Below are 15,774 nucleotides of genomic sequence, written 5' to 3' on the forward strand. Positions count from 1 at the left end.
GGCTCATGTTCCTGCTGTGTGCACCCTGCCCCTTCCATCCTTACCCAACTGTCCTCACAAACTCAGCTGTGTCAACAAAGCAAACAACAAACCAAATGTCAAACACCATCTATTACAAGTAACTAAAGGCAGGACAAAGACATCTTAAAATGAAAAGTTCTGACTCCATCCTCTGAAGGTTGGTGGGCAGATACCCTCTTACTCAGAAGTCTTTTTATAATAAAATTAAATTTGGTTATTTCACTGGAATGTTCCAGCTAGTTCTTAAAAAGAGTCATGATGTTATTTCAAGTCATCCCCATATGTTACTAGGATAGTGATTTATAATCATGGTTTTGAAATATCTTTTAATATCTCCTGTTATCTCAAAAGATGCCATAAAGTTTTCAAAATGTCCCCAAAGAAAAATGTTGAACATCTCTAGAGGGCTGTAAAAATAATCCCTCCATTTTTCTCTTTCCAGAATTACACAATGCCAAGCTACAAACTCATTTATTTTAATATGAGGGGGAGAGCAGAAATTATTCGTTACATATTTGCATATTTGGACATAAAGTATGAAGACCACAGAATAGAACAAGCTGATTGGCCTAAAATCAAACCAAGTAAGTAGCACAAATAATAGTTGATGAAAATGTAGGGAAAATATGTTTCCAGAATGTTTTCTTTCTTCAGGGAAATGAAAAACTAAAGAATTTAAATCTCACATAGCTTTATATTGAAAAACAGCAGTGCAGGCAAGCTCAATAAATGCTATGTGACCTAGAAAATTTCCTATTCAAGGTGAAAATACAAACACCACAGAAAGAGAATATAAAGATAAACCAATATGAAATTTTGTCAGAAGAACTGAAATGGGGATACTGAAGTCAATTTTTTTTTAATCCTCATCCGAGGATAGTTTTCCATTGATTTTTAGAGACAGGGGAAGAGGGAGGGCAAGACAGAGAGAAATATTGATGTGAGAGAAACACATCGATTGGTTGCCTCCTGCACCAACCCCAACCAGGGCCCAGGCCCAGGAGGAGCCTGCAACCGAGATACGTGCCCTTGACTGGAATCGAACCCGGGACCTTTGGTCTGCAGGCCGACACTCTGTCCACTGAGCCACACTGGCTAGAGCTGAAGTCAATATTCTTGACAATTAGAGTTGCTATGGATCTCTATGTTTTAACAGTGGATCAGATGTGCTGCTCTAACAGAAAATGAAACTCAAAATGGCTTAAATAATAAAAATAATGACTTGTATCACAAAACTGAAAATCCAGAAGTAGAACAGGTTTCCAAGGATGGCTTTATTCATTTTCCTCCTCTGTGTGTTGGCTGTATCATGAGGCTGGTAGCCATGTGCTTACTGCAGTTCCAGCCGCACAGCCTTGAACAGCAATGCTAAGAGGATATATTAGTATGAGAAAGAGTAAGAGAGAGAACTGCTTCCTTAAGTGTTCCCAGAAGAATAAAGAAAAACTTTCCCAGAAGACCTCTGCAAATTTCCCATGTCTCGCTGGCACAAATTGAGTCACATGTCCATTTCTGAATCAGTCAATGGCAAAGGGGATGGGAAGAACCTGAGAACCATCCAGCCCCCCTCTGAAGTTGGGGATGGAATCAATTTTTATGAGGCATGTGACTATATAAGAGAGGGGTGGATATGAAAACAAAACTGGGATCTGTTTGATCAGAGAAAAGAGCAAAGCTAAGATGTCTTTGTCCTGCCTTTAGTCACTTGTAATTGACTAAAAGACAAATCGGTCAGGTAACCCAATCAAAACATGCTACTTAGCATTGAGGACAGTGGGGAAGAATTGGAAATATTACATTTAACAAACAACAGTGTGTGGTTCTCAATAAGCTGTAAGTCATCCTCTAGATGTTTGCCATGTTATCTAGAAATATTAAATACTAATTATGTCTAAAGTCTACATATTTATGACTGGATTATTATAAAATCACATAAAGATGAAGTTGAAGAAAATAACTATTGAGTCCTTAAAGACTGTCTGGCACTTGACAGATACTCTACAGCCTCTATTTCATTTCATTTATCTAGCATGCCTACATGGGATATATTATTATTTTTATTCCATAATTGGGATAACTGAAACACACAGAGTTTAGGTAATTTTTCCAAGTTCGCAGCCCTAACGATTTTCAAACACAGGTCAATTTAATATGATGAACCAAGTTTCTTGTACTAGATAATGCTAACAACAATAATACTACGATAAATGGTATGTGAACAATAAGTATTGCTACATGCCTTTTGGAAGCATGAGTTCCTTAAAAGCCATTCTTTCTGCTATCAGAGAATTCTTCTCCGGTGGGATAGAATATTTTGTTTTCTGTTCTCATGAAAATTTGCCATTAATGTCCAAACGTTTCTTCCAATATCAGAATTTTTATATGGGGTTTTTAATTCTATGGACATAAAATAGGTGAAAATTAATTCCATCACTAATTAAGTCAAGAGGTAGAGATAATACATTTAAAAATGTCACCTTTTAGATACGTTTTTAGGTTTTTTTTAGTGCCTCATACCCTATTTTACCTTAACTTTTCATTGTTATTGAAAATGGAATTGCTGCATTTTCTTAATATTTTAAAATATATTTTTATAGAGTTAAAGTTTATGATAGTTAGGATATAGTTTCAAATAACAGACACTGAACTCAAAAGTGGTTTAAAGAGGATAAAATTTTATAACTTTTGCATAAAAGCCCACATATATACACTATAACTCTTTTTACTATACATGGGAAAGCAATTAAAATAATAAAATGGTTATAATTATGTGGTAGAACTATTTTTATTTATCTTCATTTTAGAAGTTTTCTATAATATATATTGCTTTCTGACAAAAATATAATAGGTTTGATAACAATAAAGTAGGGCTTACAGATTAAATATTAATATGCTATCTGCTATGAGTCTGTCCTTTGTACAAATATGCTTGCTGCCTTACTATATACTTCAAATAGTCCCTCATCAAAAAGAGAATTTTGCTAAATTCCTTACCATAATTCACATACATGTAAGTCAAGCTCTCCGTATTACTCAGACTATGGTTTTATTTTTTATTTTAATTTTTTTATATATTTTATTGATTTTTTTACAGAGAAGAGGGAGAGGGATAGAGAGTTAGAAACATTGATGAGAGAGAAACACTGATCAGCTGCCTCCTACACGCCCCCACTTGGGGATGTGCTCGCAACCAAGGTACATGCCCTTGACAGGAATCGAACCTGGGACCCTTCAGTCCACAGGCCAATGCTCTATCCACTGAGCCAAACTGGTTAGGGCTCAGACTATGGTTTTAAAGAATAATTAATGTGATCCCTGATTAAGGCCTCAAAAATTAATGAAGCTTTAAAAGAAAGGTGTTTTTTTAATTAAGTAGTAAGCATATGTAAATATATGAGATAATGCATGGTATAATATAGAGTTTCACTGTACACCTGGGTTTTCAACCTGGTTCTGTCATTAACTGTATAGAAGGTCTTCTAACAAACAACTCTTTTATAAAAAAAAAACTTGTAAAATGTAAAGATTCCACTAGAGGATACTTAATGTCTCTTTTAGAATAAATATTCAAGAATTCCATGACTTTAAAATCATGCCTTGTTTCCATAATTATCAGTAAAAGATGGGAGTATTGTAATACTTGATTTTATTATGGAAGTTGATTCTTTCCTCTTTTTATTTGAAGCTCTTCCATTTGGCAAAATCCCCATTTTAGAAGTTGATGGACTTAATCTTCACCAGAGCCTAGCAATAGCAAGATACTTGACCAAAAACACAGGTAATATGTGCATTGTGTTTTAAGATTTTTGATGACTGAAAAAAATTGATAAATATACTATATTTATTAAACAAGTTTATTTTTTTAACCAAAATAATGTGTATATATAATTTATGTTGCACTAACACATATTTCAACAAATGAAATTCTTTGGAAGTTTAGAAGAGATGGAGATTCCTTCTGACTATGAAGATTTGACTTTGAAGTGAAAATGACATTTGAGTTGAGCTTGAAGGATCCCTAGAATTTCAAAAGGAAGACTTGGACTTGGGCAGTGTTTTTCAAACTTTACGTGCATCAGGATAGCATGGAGGCTCATTAAAACTCAGAATGTTCAGCCTTGACTTCAGAGATTGTGATTCAGTCATCCTGGGGTAGGACCCAAAAGTTTGCATTTTTAACAATTTCCTCGATGATGCTGATGCAGCTGGTCCGTGGACTTCATTTGGAGAATCTTTGGGCTAGAACACTCTAGGCCAGTGATGGGCAACCTTTTGAGCTTGGTGTGTCAAACTTCGCCAAAAAACTGAGCATAACTCGGGTAGTGTGTCACTTTGAGGAAAAAACATTATTTCGCAAATGTTTCATCCTCAGGAGCAGCAAATGTTCATCCTCGGCATGCGGCCACCTCAGTGGCCGTGTGTCATCAGAAATGGCTACGCGTGTCAGTGCTGACACGCGTGTCATAGGTTCGCCATCACTGCTCTAGGCAGAGAGAATATGAAAAGCACTTCAAATTTGCAGAGTTGCCCTAGCTGGTTTGGCTCAGTGGATAAAGCATGGGCCTACAAACTGAAGAGTCCCAGGTTCGATTCCAGTCAAGGAGCTGGGTTTCCAGCTCCATCCCCAGTAGGGGGCCTTCAGGAGGCAGCCGATCAATGATTCTCTGTCCTCATTGATGTTTTTATCTCTCTCTCCCTCTCCCTCTCCCTTCCTCTCTGAAATCAATAAAAATAAAAATAAAAATTTTTAAATAATTGCAGAGTAGAGTAGTAGAAAGAGAAACTGATAGAAAAACAGATTGGGATCTGGTTAGAACAATTTAGAGTGTGGATGTCATTCCTTAAGCAATTGTAGGTTTTAAAAATTGAGATATAATTGACATATAAAATTAGATTAGCTTCAGGTGTACAACATAATGATTCTATCCTATCTAATAAAAAGGGAATATGCTAATTGACCATCACATCCTCACAAAGATAGCAGCACCCACAGTCAATAAAGAAGAAATATGCTAATTGACTGCCACGCCCTCAAAGATGGTGGCGCCCACAGCCACAAGATGGTGGCGCCCAGGCCCCTCAGCCCCACCGGGGTGGCAGGCGCGCGGCACAGCTGGGCCCGCCCCCAGGCAGGTCTGGCCACTCCGCACACCTGCCTCCAGAGTCCCCTAGTCCTCTCAGCCCCCCAGCTGCCCAGGGCTGGCCCGAGGTGCAGGCAAGCCTTGGATGGCGGCTGCCCAGCCACCCAGGGCCACCCAAGGCTCAGGTAACCAGGGTTGGCCGAGGCTTGTGCTGCCGGCAGTGGCAGCAGCAGAGGTGTGATGAGGCGTTGCCTTCCCCTGACTGCCAGGTTACCTCCTGTCCCTGAGGGCTCCCGGACTGTGCGAGGGGGCAGGCCGGGCTGAGGGACCCCTCCTTCAGTGCATGAATTTTCATGCACCAGGCCTCTAGTATCCTATATAATAAAAGCCTAATATGCAAATTGACCAAACGGCGGAATGACCAGTCGGCGGTGGGTGGAGCTGGCGAGCAGGTGGCACCAGGCCAGCCAAGGCGGGTGCCAGAGGGCAGAGGGAGGGACAGCAATCGGGAGGTGGCAGCAACTGGTGGTGGCAGAGGGGTGATTGGGTGGCGGGGCCAGCCGCTCACCAGCCAGCACTGTCCCCTGATCGGCCTGTGGGTTGCCTCTTGCAGAGGGAGGCCAGACTGCCTAAGCTGTCAGTTGGACATCCCCCGAGGGCTTCTGGTCTGTGAGAGGGTGCAGGCTGTGCTGAGGAACCCCCCTGAGTGCACAAGTTTTTGTGCATTGGGCCTCTAGCATTTATATATTAAGTAATCACCAGGATAAGTCTAGTTAACATCCATCACCATGCATAGTTACAAATGATTCTTGAGATGAGAACTTTTTTTAAAAAAAATACTCACCTGAGAATATGTTTATTAATTTGAGAAAGAGAGAGACATCGATGTGTTAGAGAAACATTGATTGGTTATCTCCTGTAAGCACCCGACCTGGGACCCAACCTGAAACCTACATATGTGCCCTGACCAGGAAATGAATCTGCAACTTTTTGTGTGTGTATGGGACGATGCTACAACCAACTGAGCCACCTGAATAGGGCTTGTGATGAGAACTTTTAAGACCTATTCTCTTAGCAATTTTCAAATATACTATCCAGCATTATTAATTACTAGAGGCCCAATGCACAAAATTCCCTCAGCCAGGCCTGCGCCCTCTCACAATCTGGGACCCCTCAGGGGATGTCTGACTGCTGGTTTAGGCCCAATAGGTCGGACATCCCTCTTCCAATCTGAGACCCTTCACTCCTAACTGCCCACCTGCTTGATCCTTACTGCTTGGCTCACCGCTCCTTAGCGCTGCCGTGGAGGCGGGAGAGGCTCCCACCTCTGCTGCTGTGCTCGCCAGCCGTGAGCCCAGCTTCTGGCTGAGTGGTGCTCCAGCTGTGGGAGCGCACTGACCACCAGGGGGCAGCTCCTGCGTTGAGCGTCTGCCCTCTGGTGGTCAGTGTGCATCATAGTGACCAGTCATTCCACCGGTCATTCTGCTGTTCTATTTGCATATTAGGGTTTTATTATATAGGATAGTCGCCATGCTATACATTATATACCCAGGAATTTATACCTTTTGACTACTTATACCCATTTCACCCAGCCCACATTCCTTCCGTCCCCTGCCAATAATCAATCTATATTGATGAGTCAGGCTTTTAAGTTTAGTTTAGTTTTGTTTTTTAAAATTCTACCTATAAGTGAGATCATACATTATTTACCTTTCTCTGCCTGACTTCATTTGTAGGCTTTTACCCGGAAAGCTACATAACTATAGTTATGACTTTGGGGAGATTATTCTGGCCATGCTGTATATTTGATTAGCCTGATTGAGGGATGCACATTTGGATGTCATTAAAATAGTTCAGACAGCAACAGGAAAGAAGGAGTGAGAAAAAAAACACCAAGAAATGTTGTGGAGAAAGAATCATCATCATATGGACTAGAAAATAGATAATGGCATGTGGAGGGTAGCATATTTGAACAAGAGAGTAAGGGCCAGGCATTGACTAGCAAAATCCCTTTCAATGTATGTCTTCTCTAGAAGACCATAAGTGACATGCAGACAAGGAATTTATTTTGTTTGTTTGTTTGTTTACTGCTGTAGCCCTGGTTGGGGCTGATCCACAGTTGGAGCTCAGTAATTATTTGTTGAATGAGTGACGAAGGAAGAGCTGGTTTGAGGTAGAATGTGCTGACTCCATTTTGGGATTTGTTAAAGGAAGTCCGGGGGGCCAAAAGGATACACAGTAAACAATCCAAAGGAAGCTGAGCCTAGGGCCTGGTCTTTAGGACTAAAAGTATTGATAAGGAGACATCTGAATAAAATCGATAACCAAAGCCTCCAACAGGGAATTCAAAGTAGGGATGAAAATGAGTGAAGAGATGAAAATGATGTATTTGAAAGAACTTTTCTCTTTTAATTTATCTTTATTGTTGAAAGTATTACAGATGCCACCCTTTTTTTTCCCATTGACCCCCTCCAACCCGCATCCATCCTGGAAGGACTTTTCAAGGTCAGAAAGAAGAGTCAACCTCTGAAAACTGTTGCCAGAGAGTCTAATTCCTCTCTAGCTCTTGGGAGTGGGGTTAGCACTTAAGAACTTTCAGAAGCCCCCACGGGAGAATAAAAGGCTTTGTTTGCATGGATTGACATGCCTCAGGTTTTAAAGTCCCATCCTCCTTAACCAAGTCCTGAAAGAGGGGCAGCTGTGGGCTCAGCAAAGCCAAAAGCAAGCCCAGTGTGCAGAGCTTGCATGCCATGTTGCAGCTGGGTATAGTTCAGCATCCACGCTAATTCAAGTCCATTAGTTCATTGTGTGGAGTCCCACGTGGCGGTGAGTCACGTGGGTGAAGGGGAGCGCAACCCCCTACAACAGGAGTCGGGAGCCCAGGCAAGCAGCAAGAGAAGAGAGTGTGCTCCTTTGTCTAGCAGTTTAAATATTCAGGTTTCATGCGCTCGCAGTGGCCACACCCATCCTGGCCACTAATTTGTTTCCAGGTGTGACTGGGAGACAGGCAGGCACCTTTCTGTTACTCAGATCTTACTGGGCATGTGTCTAAACTGCCTTTGTCCAGTCCCTTCCCCCATCAATCAGTAGGAAACAGACTTGAAGAGTGTTAAGCTAGCTTTTTGCCAAAGCTGTATAAATGACATGGCTATTTTAGCTGGTCTCCCCTTTACTCCTTTCCTGTTAAACAATAACCAGGTTATTACGACAGTGCCAATACCCCACACACACAATATAGTTTACAGAAGGACCCTAAATCACTAAGGCATTTCTTTCTTTCCCTTTAACATCTTTGCTGAGGTGTGATTTATACACAATTTACTCACTGTCAGTATACTGTTCCTTGATTTTTCGTAAATACACTCAATTGTATAAAAGCAATCTATTTTAGAATGCTTTTACACTGAAGAATTTTAAATTGACATCAGGGAGAAAATATTTAGAAAGACCAATGATTTCTTAGCAAAATGATGATCAATAAAAGATCATCATTTTGCTAAGAAATCATTGGTCTTTAAAACTATTATTTTAAACTTATAGTTTCTAGGAACAAATACTCTGGACAAAAACTGTCTGCAGCCTTAGCTGGTTTGGCTCAGTGGATAGAGTGTCGGCCTGCGGACTGAAGGATCCTGGGTTCGATTCCAGTCAAGGGCACATGCCCAGGTTTCGGGCTTGATCCCCAGTACCTCAATGATTCTCTCTTATCATTGATGTTTCCATCTCTCTCTCCCTCTCCCTTCCTCTCTGAAATCAATATATATATTTAAAAAAAAACTGTCTGCAAAAATTAAAATAATTACTTTTGCAAAATAAATGAAAATGAATATACCAGTTATTTATTGTAGTATTGCTTGTATTAGCAAAAGATTGAAAGCAAACCTAATCAGCTGAGGGTAAATAAAATGTGGCACTTCTACTAAAGGAAGTTCCATGGAGCTGAAAAAAGAGCAAGGACGCTCTTACGTGACATGTAAGGAGAAATCATTAGGACAAATGGAAGAGGCACATATTGAGTGGAAAGTAATTCTTATTTTCATAAAGAAACAATGAAAGAATAGAAAAGAAATTAATAAAACAAATTAATAAAAAATATGGTAGTTGGTAACAGCAAAACAAGATGGATAGGGGCAAGAGTGGAAGTTAGTCTTCATTGAATACTGTTTTATGTTGTTTTGAATTTTTGAGCTATATGAATCTATTGCCTACTAAAAAAATTAATGTTTTAATATAGTAAATTAAGTTGAACATATTTGTGGTCCTCTCTCTATTCTACAGATTTGGCTGGAAAAACAGAACTGGAACAATGTCAAGTTGATGCTATTGTGGACACATTGGATGATTTCATGTCACGGTTTCCTTGGGCCGAGAAAAAACAAGATATAAGAGTAATGTGATCAGTTTGCTATTACTGTTATTAATCAGATCCATTTTGTCAAACATGATGTTAGGTGCTTTTTTAAGTCTCTTTTTATCAGAGTTAGACAAACCTATAGCTTAAAAATGTCAAATTATATTAAAAACTTTAAAACAAAGTACAGTGATTCTCTGCCCTACCCTTTTCACAATAACCTCTAAGATACAACCCTCTTTTTAACCCTTTTAGATGTTGCTTTAGGATTTTCACATATCCATATATCTATAGGATATATAAAAATGGCTTACTTTAATTGACTTATTTTAGATTCTATGGACATCTTAGTATAGTAATAAGAATTTAACTCTTAGCCCAGCCGATGTGCTCCGTGGTTGAGTGTCAACTTATGAACCACGTGGTCACCATTCGATTCCAGGTCAAGTCACATGTCTGGGTTGCAGGCTTGATCCCCAGTGTGAGGCATGCAGGAGGCAGCCAATCAATGATTCTCTCTCATCACTGATGTTTCTATCTCGCTCTCCCTCTCCCTTCATCTCTGAAATCAATAAAAATATATTTAAAAAAATAATTTAACTCTTACATAGTCATCCTCTTTGCTCCCTGTAAACTTCCAATCTATATATAAAAGCCTAATATGCTAATTGTCCCTCCGACCGTTTGACCATTCAACCAGTCACTATGACGTGCACTGACCACCAGGGGGCAGATGGTCCGACCAGTAGGTTAGCTTGCTGCTGGGGTCCTGCTGATTGGGACTGGGCAAGACGGGCCAGACACAGCCCTGGAGCCCTCCTGTGGTCCCTCCCCACCCCTGAGCATGCACTGGTAGGGTCCCTCAGCCTGGCCTGCGCCTTCTTGCAATCTGGGACCCCTCGGAGGATGTCGGAGAGCTGGTTTTGGCCCAATCCCCACAGGCTAGGCCGAGGGACCACACTGGTGCACGAATCTGTGCACTGGGCCTCTAGTATAGTTATAATTTCAAAAACTTTTGTTAATCAGTATTTGGTGACTACATTAGTATCCCCATGCAAACATTATACAAAACTGTGCATCGTGGTATAGTTTTTTGAAAAATATTTTTATTTATTTCAGAGAGGAAGGGAGAGGGACAGAGAGATAGAAACATCAATGATGAGAAAGAATCATTGATTGGCCACCTCCTGAACTCCCCCTACTGGGGACTGAGCCCACAACCTGGGAATGTGCCCTGACCAGTAATTGAACAGTGACCTTCTGGTTCATAGGTCGACGCTCAACCATGAGCCATGCTGGCTGGGCCATAGTACACTTTGATAATATTTCCTTTCTCACTTTTCCTCTTCAAAGTTAGTAACTGTCTTTTTGCATTTGCTTTATTCTTGTTAAACCTTCCCATACTATCCTATAACCTACCAATACAGTTTTCCACAGAGTCAATGATATGATAATCTATTATTCCCATTATTTTCTTGTTGATATCTGGCCAGAGCCTCCCATTGTCCTCTGTAGAGCTGACTAGGTTTTCGGCACGGCTCTCGTACTTCCCTTCACTGCCATCCTAGGGTTGTCTTCCTTTTGAGTTGGGATCCTGTCTCTTGGATGCCATCCTCTGTCTTTATTTCCTCCTTTGTTTATTTGGGGCACATACTCCGGTTCCAAAAATGAAAATGAAGGCTTGATGACAGGAGATATGACAGCAGCCAGTATGGATATGTCCCTCTTTTGTGTCTCTGGTTTGTTTGCCCTAGACCCGTGGTTGGCAAACTGTGGCTCGCAAGCCACATGCGTCTCTTTGGCCCCTTGAGTGTGGCTCTTCCACAAAATACCACGGCCTGGGTGAGTCTATTTTGAAGAAGTGGCGTTAGAAGAAGTTTAAGTTTAAAAATTTTGTCTCTCAAAAGAAATTTCAATCATTGTACTGTTGGTATTTGGCTCTGTTGACTAATGAGCTTGCCGACCACTGCCCTAGACACCCAGTGCACAGTTGTCTCATCCTGAGATCTTTATCATCTTGGATGCTTCATTCAATCCTTTTCAGGGCCCATTCTCCTGGTTTCTGTCCTTGTTTTTGTGGAGCAATCCTCTAATAGCTTACTGAGTATAGGAAAAAAGTTTGGGGCCTTATTTGTCTAAAAATGTTTTTATTTCATCTTGATACTTGAGCCTGGCTAGTATACAATGAAAACTGCATAGGTCTTGTGTATTTCATCCCCTAGTCTCCTTGTAGTGGATTGTACTGCTGCCACCTTGTGGTCAGATAAAATTTTCAACAGCAGAATATTGCAGTAAAGATGGATGATGAAAATAGTTCTCTTATTCCATGTGCTTTAAAAATCTATCAAATACACATAATTATAAATGTTTTAGCACTGGTTGCTGGTAATTCAATTTACAATTTAAAAAAATTAATTTAAATTTAATTTGAAAGACAAAATATGTCTCTGGGCATTGGTCACCCTGATAATCCTTGATCTTACCACTAGCATTTCTTTGGTTATGCAATGTGTGTTTCCATTTCCTCATCTGGAGAACAGGGGCAGGGGTTAGATGGAGGATGAGCAGGAGTGAAGGAATGCTCGGTCTCTCTCTCTCTCTCTCTCTCTCTCACCAGTAAAAACATTTTTAAAAAATGAGAGCCAATAATGAAGTTTGCCACATCAATTGACTCTTCACTTGAAGTTTTAGAGGCCATTGTAGGGTTATTAATTGGCCTAATTTCAATATTGTTGTGTCTCAGGGAAGAGGGAGGCCCCAGAAGAGGGAGAGGACTGGGGAAGAGCTGGTTGGTGGAGCAGTCAGGACACACATTTAGCAATTAAGCTTGCCATCTTATATGGACGCAGTTCAAGACTCCCCCAAACAAGCACAATAGTAACATCAAGGATCACTGATCACATATCACCGTATCAAATATAATAATAATGAAAAAGTTTAAAATGTTGGGAGAATTACCAAATGTGACACGGAGACATGAAGTGAGCAAATATTGTTGGAAAAATGGCACCACAGGCTTATTCAACACAGGGTTGCCACGAGCCTTCAATTTGTAAAAAACATACTATCTGCGAAGAGCAATAAAGTATTGTGCAACAGACAAGGTATGCCTGTGTAGATCATTTATGGATATTAATAAATTATATGCATTTTAAATAATATTTTTTACTTTGACTTACATTTCCTACCCAGTATACAAACCAACCCAAATTTTCATATGTAAACAAACACTTCTTACCAAGAAATAGGCCATAACTTATCTGGTCTTCAGAGATTCAAGTAAAAACACAAAGATAATTTTTTAAATGCATATATCTGTTAATTTTTTCAAAGATTCTTATTTGGTTTGTCCTATTACCTTATATAATGTAGCAAAAAGGGGTACCTAGCTGGTGGGTTTTGTAGATGATATTCAAGGCAGACAAATCTCCTACTATACTAAGGCACAATATCAAGCCAAAGAGAAAAAAATCCATAAAGGCCCACGAGCATATGATTCATTATGGATTAGTTCTGTTAATTTCAGGTGAAATGAAAGACTGTCACACCGGAGAAATCTAGCCTTACAAAACAAAGTTAATTTCTTTACCTTCAGTTATGTTATTTAACTTTAAAGAGAGTGAGGCTAAGAAAATGGGAATTTTAGCAATGTAAAAACATTTTAGCAATGTAATAACATTTCTATTAATAAAAATTAAGATAAAAATCATGAAAAGATTTTATGGATAAAATATTTTAGTCATCATATAGAAAGAAACTATAAGAACTGGTAACAAAAGTGTTGTGTTTTTTTTTTTTATCCACGTGTAATAAAGGAATGACTAAGATCTACAGAGAATTAGATGCGAATCTCTGTAATTTCATACATTAAAAAACACCACCACATAGCTTCTTCTCTTCGACCTCATATGGAAAAACTAAAGAAGGAAAAAAATCTACTTCCCCTTCAGATCATACTATTTATTTTTCTTCCTATTTTCCTTAAAGTGATCTTTTTCTCCCTCTCTTAGGAGCAGATGTTTAATGAGCTACTTACATGCGATGCACCCCATCTTCTACAAGATTTGGATACTTACTTAGGGGAAAAAGAGTGGTTCATTGGTAACTCTGTGAGTATGTTTTACATCTTAAAAAATACAAGTATATATATATATATATTCATTTATTTGTGAAGATAAACCAAAGATATAAAAACTTATTGAAAAAAAATGTTACCCATTAGGAGGGAGTAAGAGAGCAGAGATAAAAGCTAAAATTTTTTGGTAGACTTAATTTTGAAACCAATAACTAAAATATTTTATATAATTATATAACAACAATAACAAAAACATCTTTAAAAGTTATCATTGCAAAGCAAAAGCAAAGTGAAACAAATAAACCTGTGTCAGATTGAGGCATAGAGTATGTAAGTACCTATGTATTCTTTTTTTTAAAAAATATATCTTTATTGATTTCAGAGAGGAAGGGAGAGGGAGAGAGATAGAAACATCAATGATGAGAGAGAATCATTGATTGGCTGCCTCCTGCACAACCCCTGCTGGGGATCGAGCCCGCAACCTGGGCATGTGCCCTTGGCCGGAATGGAACCTGGGACCCTTCAGTCCGGAGGCCGACACTCTATCCACTGAGCCAAACTGGCTAGAGCAGTACCTATGTATTCTATTAGTGAAGAACTACTTTAAGAAACAAAGCTTCATAGCCCGGCCAGCATGGCTCAGTGGTTAAGTGTAGACCTATGAACCAGGAGGTCACAGTTCAATTCCCAGTCAAGGCACATGCCCAAGTTGTGGGCTTGATCCCCAGTGTGGGGCGTGCAGGAGGCAGCCCATCAATGATTCTCTCTCATCATTGATGTTTCTATCTTTCTCTCCCTTTCCCTTCCTCTCTGACATCAATTAAAAAAGAAAAGAAAAATGAGAAAATATAAAGTCGTAGCTGATTTGTCTCAGTGGATAGAGTGTCAGCTCAGACTGAATGGTCCCGGGTTTGATTCTGGTCAAGGGCATGTACCTCGGTTGCAGGCTCTATCCCAGCATGCAGAAGGCAACCAATCGATGTGTCTTTCTCTCATCGATGTTTCTCTATCTCTCCCTCTCCCTTCCACTCTCTCTAAAAATCAGTAAAAAAATATTCTTGGGTGAGGATTAACAAAAAAGAAATAGCACAATATTAAAAACACAGGAATTTGACTATACATGCTATTGAGAACCTTTCACTATGGGAGAAAGAAGATAGAGATGTAAGACCAACACAGGAAATGTAAAAGATTAACTGGGAATTCCTTGTCATACCAGAAGGAAATAAATTATCAAAGACAACAGGAGTTGTGTCTAAAGGTCTCAGAAATCAATTGGAAGAGGCTCCTACTGGCCAAAGATAATTCAAGCTGCAATAAGAATGTTAACTGCAATGGACTGAAACAAATCAAAATGAATGAATCCATGAGTATGACAACCACAACCAAACACGCATACACACACAACCCTCCAAACCGAAGTTTCACTGGTTACTTTTAGAAGATGCTACGGAGCCAAATTATTATTATGAAAACAAACAGAAAAGTGGGAGGTTTGAATAAAATCAGTTGTTGTACTTCAAGATAATAAAAATTGATGGTCAAATTTTGTCTTCATAAAAACATTTTAGTTAATAAATTAGGAGAGATTAAAATAAGATATCACTGCCCTAGCCAGTTTGGCTCAGTGGATAGAATGTGGGCCTACAATTCCGGTCAAGGGCACATACTGTGGTTGCAGGCTCCTCCCCGGTCCTGGTCAGGCCTCCTACAGGAGGCAACCAATCAATGTGTTTCTCTCACATCGATTGTTCTCTCTGTCTTTCCCTCTCTAAAAGAGCAATGGAAAAATATCCTTGGGTGAGGATTAACCAAAATAATAATAATAATAATAATAATAATAATAATAATAATAATAAATAGCACCATCGATGTTTCTCTGAATCGCCGTCTCCCTTCCACTCTTTCTAAAAAATCAACGGAAAAATATCCTCAGGTGAGGATTAACAACAAAACAAAACAAAAAAAAAGAAAGCAAGCTACTAGTCCACATTTGAACTTCACTCTTTGAGCCAAAGTAATGTCATCCAGATTAGTTTCTAGTCACAAAGGGGACAAGAATATAAAAAAAGTATAAAAGGTAGAACCAGCCTGTCATCATCATGGTCAATCTTAGGATACCACGTATAGTCAGACACCTTTATTTTAAGTTGTCTGATGTGATACAATATAATGTGTGTTAGCCAGAAATACTAACTTGAAACTATGAACTCTTGCCTTGGCTGGGTAGCTCAGTTGGTTAGAGC

At 39.4% G+C, this 15,774-nt stretch overlaps 1 protein-coding gene across 2 annotated transcripts in view; it reads left to right on the forward strand.

Moving 5' to 3' along the window:
- HPGDS (hematopoietic prostaglandin D synthase) overlaps positions 1-15,774 on the forward strand; it is a 29,328-nt gene that overhangs the window by 8,856 nt on the left and 4,698 nt on the right. For both annotated transcript variants that reach the window (XM_079772452.1, XM_079772453.1), the window contains exons 2-5: positions 464-605; positions 3,707-3,799; positions 9,381-9,490; positions 13,464-13,562. In XM_079772452.1, the coding sequence (XP_079628578.1) occupies positions 473-605; positions 3,707-3,799; positions 9,381-9,490; positions 13,464-13,562 (435 nt within the window). In that variant the 5' untranslated portion in view covers positions 464-472. The remainder of the gene's footprint in view (positions 1-463; positions 606-3,706; positions 3,800-9,380; positions 9,491-13,463; positions 13,563-15,774) is intronic.

This window comes from Cnephaeus nilssonii (assembly GCF_951640355.1).
Source record: "Cnephaeus nilssonii genome assembly, chromosome: 1".
In the NCBI taxonomy this organism is placed as follows: Eukaryota; Metazoa; Chordata; class Mammalia; order Chiroptera; family Vespertilionidae; genus Cnephaeus; species Cnephaeus nilssonii.